This window comes from Diabrotica undecimpunctata, chromosome 8, assembly GCF_040954645.1.
Source record: "Diabrotica undecimpunctata isolate CICGRU chromosome 8, icDiaUnde3, whole genome shotgun sequence".
Taxonomy (NCBI): domain Eukaryota; kingdom Metazoa; phylum Arthropoda; class Insecta; order Coleoptera; family Chrysomelidae; genus Diabrotica; species Diabrotica undecimpunctata.
The window spans coordinates 37,121,516-37,135,818 of NC_092810.1; the positions used below are offsets into that span (position 1 = coordinate 37,121,516).

General features: G+C 33.5%; 1 protein-coding gene across 1 annotated transcript; it reads right to left on the bottom strand.

Annotated features, from left to right (window-relative positions):
* Nucleotides 1-7,644: 7,644 nt before the first annotated feature.
* Nucleotides 7,645-13,385, bottom strand: LOC140447445 (C-type lectin mosGCTL-7-like). The gene is made up of 4 exons (XM_072540093.1): nt 13,176-13,385; nt 11,844-11,944; nt 8,705-8,813; nt 7,645-7,956 (listed from the first exon to the last, which is right to left on the bottom strand). Exons 1-4 carry the CDS (start codon nt 13,291-13,293, stop codon nt 7,697-7,699), a joined length of 588 nt encoding a protein of 195 aa, XP_072396194.1. The 5' UTR covers nt 13,294-13,385; the 3' UTR covers nt 7,645-7,696.
* Nucleotides 13,386-14,303: the final 918 nt, after the last annotated feature.

The window sequence follows — 14,303 nt, forward strand, 5'->3', positions numbered from 1 at the left end:
GACTAGTGAGTAATTAAAATATGGTGTTACCTATAGTAGTTGTTGCTCGAATTACTGCATTGCTACAAGATGGAAGAAGTCAAATTTATGTATCCGAAACTTAAGATATTCCGAGAACTACAGTACAGAGAGCTTTCCATCGCTTTATAGAGACTGGTACATACGCACGCCGACCTGGTTCCGGTCGTAGGAGAGTTACCCCGCAAACAGATGATCGTTTTACTGTTATGGAACTTTTAAAAAATCGCCATTCCACTGCAATTCGTCTGCAGGTTTGAAATGTGAATGTAAGTGAGAGAACGGTTAGAAGAAGCCTCAATGAGAGAGGACTAATAACTAAAAGGCCGGATATTGTTCCCAAATTACAACCCAGACACTGTAGGAATCGATTCATTTTTGCTCGACAATATCAACACTGATGATTACTGATGAATCGCGGAGAGAGGGTTCAGATATGAAGAAATGAAAGATATACCCAAGCTTATATGTCCCAGAGAAGAAAGTTTAGCGATGATGGTGTCATGGTTTGGGCTGGAATCTCATTTGAAGCTCGAACTGAACTTATTTTCATCAATGGCCACCTGAATGCTCAGCGTTATGGAGAGGATGGATCCCCATTTATTGGGGACAATTTTGTCTTTATGCATGATAATGCACGGCCGCATACTGCAAGAATCGTGACAAATTACTTGGGGGATGTAGGAATACTGATCTGAATATCATCGAACATCTTTGGGATGAACTTAGGGTTAGAAGTCAACCAGGCTAGCCAGAAACTCTTGCAGAACTTCAAAACATGCTTCGTGAAGAATATGAACGTATTCCTTAAGTTTTTATTTAAAATTTGTTCCTTTCCCTTCCAAATCGTATGCAAACGTTTATTGATGTTTTAGGGCAATACCCGATATTAGACAATTTCGTTTAACTTCACACAATTAAACTTTTTCGACAGACGCAATAATTAGTTTAGACAGTTACTAGTTTCTTTTGCAGCCTTCTAATTAAATAAATTATGCTAAGGAGTCAAGCAATGATGGTTATTTTTTGTTTTAAAAATAAAAGAGAATACAATATGAAACAGTGCATAAAACTTCGAATGAATTTTTATTTTCGGAAATTTATAAGGTGGTTATTTTTTGCCCGTGAGCGGTTAATAAAACCTAAAAAAATGTAGGATATATTATGAAGATTCTATATACATATTTCTACGGGTAAGACCTTGCATAGCCAATTTTTATTGGTTATTTTGATTACAATCTGCTCATAAGTGACCAATAAGCAATTTTATTCTATCCTAAATTACTAGAGTTGCTTGAAATCAAAAGTTTACTCTATGGCAGCCATACTCACTACGCGGTCCGCGGGCCGCCCGCGTCCCTCGGAGCGATTTTTCGCGGCCCTCAGACTTCTAGGCAGTAAAACAAAATTTGCGAGTTATATATAAAATCCATGGGCAATAACAACAGTAAATGTAACTCATCTTTCTATTTTTAAATACGAAGCTAGGGATTTTAGGGATACGAAGAGTTAATTGATCTTCAGAATGATACAGAGCTCATAAGTATTTTTGAAGAAAAAAAAAAAGAAGGAAAAAGCTCACTATAAGTTTTGGGAAGCAGTTGAAAATGACAAATTTCCTAACTTGATTGACTATGGTGCTCAGAAAATTTTGTGTATTTTTGCATCTACATATGTCTGTGAATCTACATTCAGTAAGCTGAAGTTCATAAAAAACAAGTACAGATCTAGACTAACTAGTGAGAACGTTGAAAACATTTTAAGAATTTCAGTTTCTTCCCAACCTGCTAACATAGATACCATTTTAGAGAGCTGTGAAAGATTTCGCCCGTAGACTTCAAACAATTAACAAATTCAGGGCTTGACATTACTGGAGTCAAGTAAAAGACATTGCCCTACTTTTTACATGCAAAACAGTCCATATAATTTATAATTATATTGTTTTTACGTAACTTGTAATAAACTTATGTTATAGTCATATAGTTTTAAAGTTATTTCATACCACCACTTGTACTTGCGGCCCTGAGGAAAATTTCATTCAAACTATTAGGCTCTCAAAGAAATCCTAGTGAGGATCCCTGCTCTATGGCGTTCTCTTAATCTAATCTGATAAATAACGCACTAATATTAACATGCACCACGCGTACAAGCACCATGCTCTGCTTTTTCACTGTCACTTAAACTAATTCGAAGGCTTTGTCCTCTTCAATCTTCTAAGTAGACTTGTGTTGTCAAGGAGCTGGATTGCTTCAACATTCACATGCCTATGGAGTCATTTTCATGACTTTCAGCCGTCTTTTTGATAATTGTAACCACAATTTCCATACCCAAGTCCTTATGGAGTTCGCTGTTCCTCACGTACCAAGAAATTCATATTGTTTCTCAATAATTATTCTGAAATTTCTGGATTATCTCTATATTACCTTTCTTAATACACCCCCAGAGTTAGCTACCATAAGTCCAACTAGGTAGTAGTATTTCTTTATAAAGTAAAAGCTTGTTGTATGTGAATAGAGAAGACTTTCTTCCAAGTATCCAATACATTTTTTTGTATTTAATTTCAAGTTCTTCCCTTTTTTCTTAACATGAACTTTCCAGCGTAGTTGTACATCTAATGTTATACCTAGGTATTTTGCCGTATTTGTTTATGGTACTTGGTTATTATTAACTGTAACTTTTATATTTTGTATCTTTTTATTGGTAAAGTTAACGTCGACAGATTTACAGCTCGTCGAGAATACCAATGTCTCTGAGTTTTGACAAGAATATAAATTTGGAGGGAAGGATCCATGGTACAACGAACATCTCTTTTCTTTGTATCATGGGAAGGATCCGTCAGTAGCCCGAATATACTCAGTTCCAATTTGTTAGCAGAAGCAAACAGATCAGAAGCATATCAATTACACTGGTGTAGGACTTATTAATCCGGTACCGTTACAATGGAATTGAAATCAAAAGTTCATCGTAAACATCCGATAATAGAACTAACGAAAATTCAAGAACGTGTTTCGCGCGCAACTGGTGTTAGTGTTGGTTCTGTAAAGCAAATTTCAAAGGAAATGAGATCAGTTAAAGATGGTGAAAGTGATTCGTTCCATACACCTAATATTAAAAGATAAAAAAGTGCGACCAAAACTAAGTTGAATAATATGGATAAGGAAATTCTTTGGAGATTTGTAATAAATTTTCACGTCCACGAAAAGAAAGTTCCTACGTTGAGAGGCATACACAGGAAATTTGTCAATGAAATTAATTACACAGAATTGTATGAAAGTTTACAAAAAGTATTACATAAAATGGGTTTTCGTTGGCGAAAAACTCATACAAAGAAAAAATTGCTTATGGAAAAACCTGACATCCAACAAAAAAGGATAGTTTTTTGCGAAGTATTAAGAGGTACAGAAACAAAAATAGTCCTATAGTATACATGGACGAAACATACATCCACTCTTGTCACATATTCAATAAAAGTTGGAATGATGATTCTCACGATGGTTTGCGCAAGCACATCTCTAAACGACAGAGGTTAATAATAGTTCATGCAGGAGGAGAAATGGGGTTCATAAAAAATTCCTACTTAAAATTTAAATCAAATTTAAAAACTGGTGATTACCATAGTCAGATGAACTTTCAAAATTATAAAAAGTGGCTAGTGGAAATGTTGATTTCGAACTTACCACCATAAAGTGTATTAGTGATTGATAATACCCCATACCACAATGTTCAAAGTGAAAAAAATATAACGACTACATCAAAAAAAAAATAAAAGAGTGGCTAAGAAAGAAAAATATACCATTTACAGATGATATGTTAAGAGCCGATCTATACACTTTTGCAAAATTTTATCAACCCTATCATAAATCATATGAAATAGATAAATTTCTAGAGGAAAATGGACATTCGGTATTAAGACTACCACCTTACCATCCCGAGTTAAACTCCATTGAGTTAGTTTGGGCATCCATAAAAAACTATGTTGCACAACGGAATGTAAGTTTTAACTTTAAAGATTTGGAGGTTTTATGTGATCAATTTTTTGAGAAATGTCCAGAGGATGAATGGAAATCACGATGTGAAAATGCCAAATGGGCAGAACAGTTTTTATGAAAAGCGCACCGGCAGTGGACTTAGTTACGGAGAAAGGGATAATTAACTTGGATGATGATGATGACGACGACGATGACACTGATAGTGATAGCGAAGATGATCTAGAAGATACTTATTCGAGTTCCGATCCAGATATTTGAGGCATTGAATTATTGTAACGTTATTTTGTCAGTATACTATTAGAATATGGACGTTATAGAGGAAAAAGTGAATGATTAAACAATTTATTTTATTTTTATATTTTAATATGATGTATTCGCTCCGTGCGTGACTGACACGACACCTACCGCCTTCATCTGACAGTTTTGGACCTACCAATTTTCAGGTTAAACATATGACATATGTTTGACATTGTTAAGTACATGCGAAATTGACAATTATTAATAATTAACTTTTTAATTATATTTTTTTAGTTTATTTACAAAATAAATGTAGTATTAAAAACTGGGTTTCTCAAAATTCATCAAAATATATCTTTTCAACCACAAACGGAAAAGAAAGGGAAAAATCTAGTACTGGCAAATCAAATTTTCACGTGAAAGAGCATATATTTAAAATCAGTAATAGTAAAAGTTATAATATAAAAGCTAAAGTCATCAGGCACTCTGCAGTTAGCTTGAAGCCTTATAAAATATCATTTAAGGTAAATTATTTAAATTTTTCCTATTTCAATTGCATAAAAATGAAGGTATGTGATATTTACTTTTTCATATTAATAGCACGGATCCATCTTTTTCTTTTCTCTAATTTATATCTAATCTTTGGGAACCTATAAAAACTACACTTACTATTTTTGCTATTATTAGCACAATTAAATACGCAATATGTATTTGCACACATTTTTGATAAAATTTATGCGTAAAAAGTTAGGGCCAATTTTGTCATATTTCGCCGCTACGCACGCTGGCATCGTTTCAAAGTACCCCTACCATGGTCACGCACGGAGCGAATACAATGCTAAAATGATCATATAAAGAAAAGATGATGGTCGTCGGAGAAGTAGTGATTTTAGCGGCGGAGCTAAATAAGCTCAAAAAGAACGAAATAATTGATCTATTTTTATCATTCAAACTTCTGACAAGTTTCACTAATATTCATCTACTAAATTATGTAAAAATAAGTGGCTGCAAGTGTAGAACGGTGCAGTGAAAGTGAAAAATTACATGGTTCCAGCAACATAACCTGTAATCAATGTGTTAACCATTAATTTTGACAGCTACGTAGCTGCATCATCCTTTTCTAGAACTCGCTCAAAAAATTCAGGGAGGTGTAGCAATATTTACCAATAAATATGTAAATTTTCATTCAATGGCTTTAGAAGCTTTAAATCTATAATCGTAAAAAAATCTCGTCAAAAAATTATTTGTTGTGTATTGGAAGCTAAACTGGTTTTTTAGTTCAAAAATGAACTAGTTATGTTATTAATAAAATTCTGGTTTTGGAAGATTAACTTGATTATAAAATTAAATGTCCATTTATATATTATAAATCTTTAAAAATTGTGACTATTCTAACAGCCACTTTACTACTTTTCAAATTTGGACATTCCTGGATTCCAAATTTTTATATTACCTAACTACTTTTTCTTGTTGTGTTAAAGCCATACCTGGAATTCCCTAATTGCCTATTATATTTCTATTTATTTCTTGTTCACTTCAAAACTATTTTTTATACCTTTTTAATTTACAATGAAATTTTAACGACTGTCACTTTTCTAATAGCCAGATTACTGTCTCTTGTTTTGTTAAGGACATACCTAGAATTCCCTGGTATATTTATGTTTTATACTACTACTAAAATTATATTTTGACTTGCTACAAACGCGTATTTTATATGTGTATCGTAATGAAATAAAATAAATCTATTCTACTGTAGAAGCAAACAAAATTTGAAATGATTTTATTAATAATTTGATTTCTAAATATCAATTTTTTACAATGTTTTTCATCTCTAAAAACAATAAAAATCTATAATTTTCCTCACATATTATTACGTGGAATAATTACTCCTAAGTATTTAAATGTCAATACCTACTGAGTTCAATTGACCCTCCCCCAGTCGTAGTTCCATAATAAAATAATTTTAAAATCCGAACGCATTTGCTATCTTCTTTACTCCGAATGCGTTCTCTGTTTATTTTTCGCATCGCTAGAGTTTAAACTGAAAGACAGAGCTAATTTTTACGAACTGTATTTTCGTTCAGTCTAATTTTCCATTTTTTGTACAGGGATGTATTTTGTTAACTACTGTTTGTAGTTTGTTATTGCCTCTTCCCTAGTGTCATCTATCGCTAAAATGTAAAATGGTAGTATCGTCAGCAAAGCAAAGGCATCATTGTGTGTATAGCAAATAAAGAACCAGGACCAACACGCTACCTTGCAGAACTCTTGCTCTAATTTCTCTTCTGTCTCAATAGGTGTTTTCTTGTTTAATCCAAAGTGTCTTTCAGATATATAGGACTGTAAACTTTGCGAATATTGCTTGGGCATAAATGTTTTTAGCTTATATAGTACAACATACTTTCTTTTCTTCTAATGATTTTTTAATGATATTTATGATTCTATGCACTTTATCAATTGTTTCGTGCTTATTTCTGAAGCAAAATTGATGTGTTGAAATCAAGTTTTTACGTTTCAATAATTGTTTTCATTCTTTTGAGTAGGAGCGTCTCGAATACTTTCGATTTTACAGGATGTAGTGATATCGGTCTGTACGAAGAAACTTCGTTGGGAGGTGTTACTGGTTTAGCAATCATTATGACTTTCGCTATTTTTTATAATCTGAGACATAACCATAAAAGCAGCATTAATAAGATTAGTAAGTTGAAAATATTGATATTTGTGACATCTAGTTTTCATCTAGTGGAATGAATAGCGCAAAACTGGCCTTTCTAAGATTTTGGGAGATAGAAAAAGAAGAAGTATGGTGTTTGAGTTTTAGAAATTTGGAAATGACTTTATTGTCTCGGGCAGGCTTTAAGGAATGTTAAATCACAAAGAAGACGATTCTTACATAGCAGTAGATTGCTATATGATTTAGTGAGCTGGTAAGTTCATCTCTTGTCCCATCAATAAAAGAGAACATTCCAAATGAACCGCAGAGAGTTTATGAAATTTATTGTAAAAAATGCCCCGATCTTATATAGACCAAACAAATCGTAGTATCCAAATCCACTCTGAGGGGGGATTTAGGAGGAAGCCCGGGAGTACAAGTGGTGAACTTTTTTGCATCTTTTTTGGTGTCCCAAAATTAATATTCTCAGCAAAATTCAGCTTGTTCGTATGATTTTTAGAGGTTCAGTGGCATTTTCGTCTCTGACGACTGGAATATAGGGGAAAATACAATTGGATTATTTTTCTTACAATTTACAAACTTTCTAAATGCCAGTCGTGTATGTAAACGGCAGCTCAGTGGCTATGGTGGTATCTTACTATAGCCACTATCTATGGGTTCGATCACAAATGGCTTTCAAAAAAAAATGTCCTTTCTGAAATAATTCTAAGACAAAGAGAATAAAAATATTTGTTATCTTTTATTGACACAAATAATTAACGCAACTTAATATAAACCATTAAAGTGATGCTCCTGGAGGTCCACTATTATTCGAGTCCATGTACCTTTCGCAGATGAAGTAGAATTCAGCGTTGCAGTCACGGTCGTTCCATGTTAACTTATTGTCAGTAATCCATAACTGTAAACATTTTTCGTTAATGTCACTCGGTTGACCGTTAGACCATTTAGTGTAGTCGATTTGTGATCCGTATGGCATCCATACCCAGCTGAATCCATCTACCAAACGGGTACCTCCGATCCAGTATTCGGAACCTTTGCCTGAAAGATAAAAAAGTTGTTATTTTTTAAAAATTCATGTAAGTTTCTATATTTATGTGTTAATAAATATGACAATCATTGCGTTATAATCCTCTTTTGCTCAGCTTGAAAAAAATCATTAGCAATTGCATTATCAATAATTGTCAGAACCGATTTTAACAAAGAAGTTCATCTTAAAATAAATCCTAAGTAGCTAAATCTTGGTAACAAAACATTGAAAGTTTCCAACATTATTCGCGTCAAACTCTGGACTAAAATTAGAACAAGAAACCAGTAATATGGACTTGAGCAATAATAAGCGACATATTTAACTTAAATATAATTTAAAATACTTTAGATATCAATTTGTTAAAGTTCCTGTTCAACTTTGCTGCTAGAACGTGTTTTAAATGCATGTTTCAAATAAATGCTAATAAATATTAATGTATGGAGAGCATCCTTGTCTCACAGCTTTTTTAATTGGTGAATTCATTAGATTGTCCCAAGCTTATTACAAGTTATCTGTCATAGGCTTTATTGAGATTTCCAAACAATAGGTATAAATATTGGTTAAATATTGTTTTTTTTTTTCCTTTTTTAATAAGCTCCGAGTCTTATTTTAGAGATATAAGCAAAGTAACCCAAGTCTGTCAAAATATTTACATATTATTTATGAAACCTTAGTAAAGAAATTGTGTTGTATTGTTATCTAAAGGTTTATAATAATTTGAAGTTGTTGAAAACGATGTGAAAAATATATAAAACTTACTGGCGTCTCTAATGTATTTATGAATTCTTTCGTTTTCTTCGTCTGAATGTATTGTTAGAAGTTTCATATGAAGTGATTCGCAAAATTGGAAAGCGTTTTGCCATCTTGCCTGAAAAAAGATAAAATTAATTTAATACAGAGACCAATATATAGCAAGAAAAAATTAATATTTTAATAATATAATATTTATATTATTAATTAATATTATAAATAAATAATAATATTTATAAGGATCTATAAAGCATTCAACCATATAGGTATTAAGTCCGAATGACAAAAAGAAAAAAGGAACGGCTAGTAACTGAATCTCAGTGATAGTATCATTGCAAAATAACTGCTTTGATAAATGCTAAATAATGTCTTAATCTTTATATGTAAGAACACTCATATGTGTGTCATCATCATCATCATCTTTGTCTCGACAATTCTTTGTTTTCGTCTCCATTCTCTTCGGATCATGGCAACGTGTTGCCATCTTTTGATTTATGGTATCCCTAAGGCGGTCTCATAAAAGAAAAAATATTAGCAGCGAATAAAGCTTATTTTGCAAACAAAAGATTACTTAAAAGCAAAACACTGACTAAGAAAACTAAGATCAACATTTATAACACCATAATTAGGCCAATATTATTATATTCAGGAGAAACAATGACGATGGTTAAAAAAGATGAAGAAGACTTAAGAATAGCAGAGAGAAAGATTATGAGAATCATACTAGGACCAATCAGAACAGAGAAAAATGAATATAGAAGCAGAACAAATGTAGAGATTAAGGAAGAACTTAAGGAAGACATCGTGACTAAAATAAAGCAATACAGAGTTAGAAGGTTAGGTCTCATTGGGCGAGCAGGAGATGATACGGTGACATACGCAACGATAGAATGGAATCCAGGAGAAAGAAAAAGTAGGGGAAGACCAAGATCAAAGTGGCTGCAAAAAGTTGAAGAAGACCTCCAAAAGGCAGGAGTCACAGAATGGAGAGAAAAAACAAAAGACAGAAAAAAATGGAAAGATATCGTCAAGAAGATAACATAAAAAAAGGGACTGATCCACCCAAGAAATAGGATCTAGAAAGCATTCGCGGTTTAACCCCACGCTGGGGGGGTGTATAGCCATTATATATATATATATATATATATATATATATATATATATATATATATATATATATATATATATATATATATAAATATATATATAATAGTATTACGTATTGCGTCAGTTGCATGACGGTACATCAGGTGGACACTTTGGTATTACGAAGACTCTGCAAAAGGTTCGGGAACGGTTCTATTGAACTGTAAAGATGATGTAAGAATATGGTGCCGGAAATGTGAACTGTGTGCAACCAGTAATGGTCCAGTTGGTTAAAAGAGGGCATCCATGAAACAGAACAATGTTGGTAGTCCTATGGAAAGAGTAGCAATCGACATTGCAGGTCCATTTGCAGAAACGAATGATGGAAATAAATATATCCTGGTAGCCATGGATTATTTTACGAAATGGACTGAGGCCTATGCGATACCAAATCAAGAAGCTGCTACCGTTGCAGAGGTACTTGTTAAATAATTCTTTAGCCGATTTGGTGTTTCCTTGGAGATCAACTCCGACCAAGGGCGAAACTTTAAGTCAACCCTCTTCCAAAACATTTGTAAATTGATGGGTGCCAATAAGACCAGAACGACACTTCTGTATTCTCAATCAGATGGAACGGTCGAGAGGATGAACCGAACGATGGGTCCTTTGAACACCTGTCCAAAGTTGTATGAAAACATCAAAGAGATTTTGACCAGCACATTCAGTTATTCCTAATGGCCTACCACTCGGCCGTTAATGAAACTACAGGCCAGACCTAGACCTAGACCTAGAGTTTGGCTGCAGACTTTCCGAAAAACATGTAGCAAGCGAAGAATATGTCGACCGCCTGAAGTTAAGAATGAACAACATTCATGAACTTGCCCGACAACACATCCAGTCAGCCAGTGACAGAATAAAAGATCAATATGATTCTCGATGCAAGAATGAAAGCTATGAAATCTGATCTTGTTTGGCTTTATAATCCACAACGTCGTCGAGGCTTGTCTTCTAAACTGCAAAGATAATGGGAAGGTCCGTATGAAATTAAAAAGAGAAGAAATGACGTAATATACCGAATTAAGAAGTTGCCGAAAGGTAAACCAAAAGTAGTTCACATAAATCGTCTTGCACCATATGCTGGCTCAAATGAAACAGAAGAAGCACGAACCCTCCAACATGATATCAAAGATGACCGGCGACCAAGCTTTAATGAATGTATGTCAAATTACGCAGAGAGAAAGAGTACTAGATTCAGCGTGACCACAAAAGTTCAGCAGGATATTTTTAGTGTTTCGCATAACTTCTCTCTAGCCCACTGTTTGCCAAAGACCTTGAGATGACTAAAAGAATCTCGTCCGTATTCTATAAAAAGTTCGGTTGTTTAGACGACTTAAGAAATCAGCAGCCTAAGGTTGGAAGAGCACTGAGATTAGAAGATGGTCCTTGATCTCTGCTGTATATGGTGATCAGGAAGTCGTAGACAGACAAGGCAAGGTACGAGGATATATGGCGTACTCTAACTAATTTGAAGAAAATCGTGTGCAATAATGACATCAAGAATTTGGTCTTACCCAAGATAGGTCATGCACTAGAAAATCTGGATTGGAAGATTGTCAGAAGCATGCTTAAAGTGATCTTCCGAGAAACCGGCGTACGAAGTACTGTGTGTTGCATTAACCCGAAGAGATCGTGTCCTTCAAAGAAAGTAGACTATTATTTCTTTCTGAACGATTCATGCAGAGCTGTAGAGTCCTGTAGATTTCGGCATCCTGGGCCTACATTTAGAGCTGCTGATCGGGACACTCGTATCTAAGAGAGGAGCAGTGTAACGAACATCCATATTTCGACATATCCCATATACCGGTTGCATCTCGAGATGATGATATGTGTTCTAGAATGTTCATGATCTATCGACCAGTGGACAGACCGAGGCGCTGATACAAGCGAAAATAGAGGTGGACTATTCCAGATTATTCTATTACATAATAACTTGTATATATAAGCTGCGCTATTAGTTTAGTTTAGTTGATAAGATATTATCGTACTATAAACTAGTACTTACCCGAAACTGTACGCCCATGTAATATAACTTATTTTCATGTCTAAACAAGGGAAGTACCGATGATCGGGTATTGCTTTGGAATATTTTTTCCCAAGTGGCAGCTGCAAGTATATATTAATCATATAATGATACATATCAAATATACAAAGATATGGTTAAATTATTATTCAAAATCAGCAACTATGTTAAAAAAGTATCGACAAATCGTTAAATGATAGAACGAAAATATCTTCTAAAAAAATAATTTTATAAACAAGGCTTCATAAAAAAGATTTGTGTGATCCTGGATAAACTATTGTGAATATTGGTACAAGGTATTTACCTATAAAATCCACAAGGAAACTAAGTTCCTGTGTTTGGCTGTATACCATATATTAAAAATTTTGAATAAAATCCTTTGTATAAAAAGGTATATAAAAAACCCAGTTGGGCTATGTTAAATTGGCAAAACGTTTTCGGAATAAGTATTCCATCATCAGTACCAAGTTAATACATGGATGTAGCCACTAAATATGGGGTTACAAACCCTTTAAAAATTGCTAATTGAAATTTAGTTTACATAATGTCTGTTTTACAATTTAGATGGTAAAGTTACCGTTGGATTGGTAACATGGCGACATATGACTCTGCAATAAGTTGCAAGTCCTGAGACGGTATGTCTACGAGGACTTCAATAAAGCAACTTCAGTTGCTTTATTGAAGTCCTCGTAGACATACCGTCTCAGGACTTGCAACTTATTGCAGAGTCATATGTCGCCATGTTACCAATCCAACGGTAACTTTACCATCTAAATTGTAAAACAGACATTATGTAAACTAAATTTCAATTAGCAATTTTTAAAGGGTTTGTAACCCCATATTTAGTGGCTACATCCATGTATTAACTTGGTACTGATGATGGAATACTTATTCCGAAAACGTTTTGCCAATTTAACATAGCCCAACTGGGTTTTTTATATACCTTTTTATACAAAGGATTTTATTCAAAGTATTTACCTATATTATTCTGAAGCTACTTTCTTGTGGCATCTTAAGTCAATTTACTAATTTTACTGGTAGTAAGACACAACGAAGAATAAAATTCCAATTTTGACTGGTTGGAGACGAATAAATCAATAAAAAAACAAGTGCAAATAATCATTAAGTTTCCTGAAGTAAGAAATATTTCGGTATGTTTAATAAAAATAAGCAATCAGCTTATTGTTAAGGGTATATAGCATAGAAAGTTAATTTATTGGAGAGAACTGATCTACGATACGCAAAAATAATTAGATGGCGACCAGTCATACATTACGAAGCCAAAAATAAAAAAAATAGTTGAACTGAACTTACTTTGAGGATTTCTGTTTGCTGTTGAGCTAGAGCTGCTTCCCCAGCCATCTACATAAACTGCTGTTGAAAATGCCGCACAAAATATGCATAGCATTAAAGTGTTCAAAATCGCCGCCATTTTTGGTCTCTCTGATTGAGATTACAAAATAATTGCTTTATACTTTCCTTGTCTTTAACTGAGAGTAAAGGTTATCTCAGATAACACTGGATTTACCAATAATTAAAAAATATTGACTTTGTATTACTAGTACTAACTAGTACTAAGTGATATTAATTAATAACTTATACTGTTGCAATGAAAATAAATATAGATTTATTTATCTTTTTAGCAGTTCAAAAGGCTTCTTTGTAAACAAAGACACTCAAAAATTGCTCGTGTGGAACATCTGCTGTACGACAATCTCGCGAGAAGGCGACATACAATTATCCATATTCAAACTATTTGTAAGAAGAATTTGCAACTATTTTGTATAAGGGATGAAAGCTTTGACTTAAACGGTCCGCTGTGCTGAAAAAATTAATAGCAAATCTCCCAATATTTGAAGTACTGTTCAAGATAAGCAAAAATACGGTTTTAACTGACAATGTCTTTTACATTAATTTAGAGAAATATACAATTATTATTGAAAAATAGAAAAAAAATTACAAATTCTATCGTTTCTAAATTGTAGTGGTCAGTATTTACTGATAAATTGATAACAATAAAGCTCAAAACTTTTCTTAATGAGAAAATTCAAAGATATTACCTTAGAGAATAATCAAGAATTAAATCTTCATCTACTTCTTTTTATATAAATATGACTCTGTCTATTTTTCAATGTGCCTCTAGTAAGTTGTCGTTCCATCGTTTTCGTGGTCTTGCTACTGATCATCTTCGTATTGGGGAACCGTCTCTTGCCGTCTTTACTACTCTATTTGTTGTCATTCGGCTTATATGATCGTTGCACTCTACTCTACTATTTTTTACCCAGTTCTTGATGTTCTCCACCTTGCATCTACGTCGTATATTTGTACTTCTAGCTCTGTCCCATAGTGTCCTACCATCAATTTTTCTTAGTGTTTTCATCTCTGCTGTTTCTAACATCCTTTTTGTCCTCTCTATGTCAGGTCCTGTTTCTGCCGCTTATG

Excerpts from the sequence above, each read along its gene's own strand:
- LOC140447445 (XM_072540093.1), bottom strand. The coding sequence starts at position 13,293 with ATGGCGGCGATTTTGAACACTTTAATGCTATGCATATTTTGTGCGGCA. Across the intron at positions 11,945-13,175 it reads AGCAAACAGAAATCCTCAAA|CTGCCACTTGGGAAAAAATA; the intron begins GTAAGTTCAGTT and ends ATATACTTGCAG. Across the intron at positions 8,814-11,843 it reads ACATGGGCGTACAGTTTCGG|GCAAGATGGCAAAACGCTTT; the intron begins GTAAGTACTAGT and ends ATCTTTTTTCAG.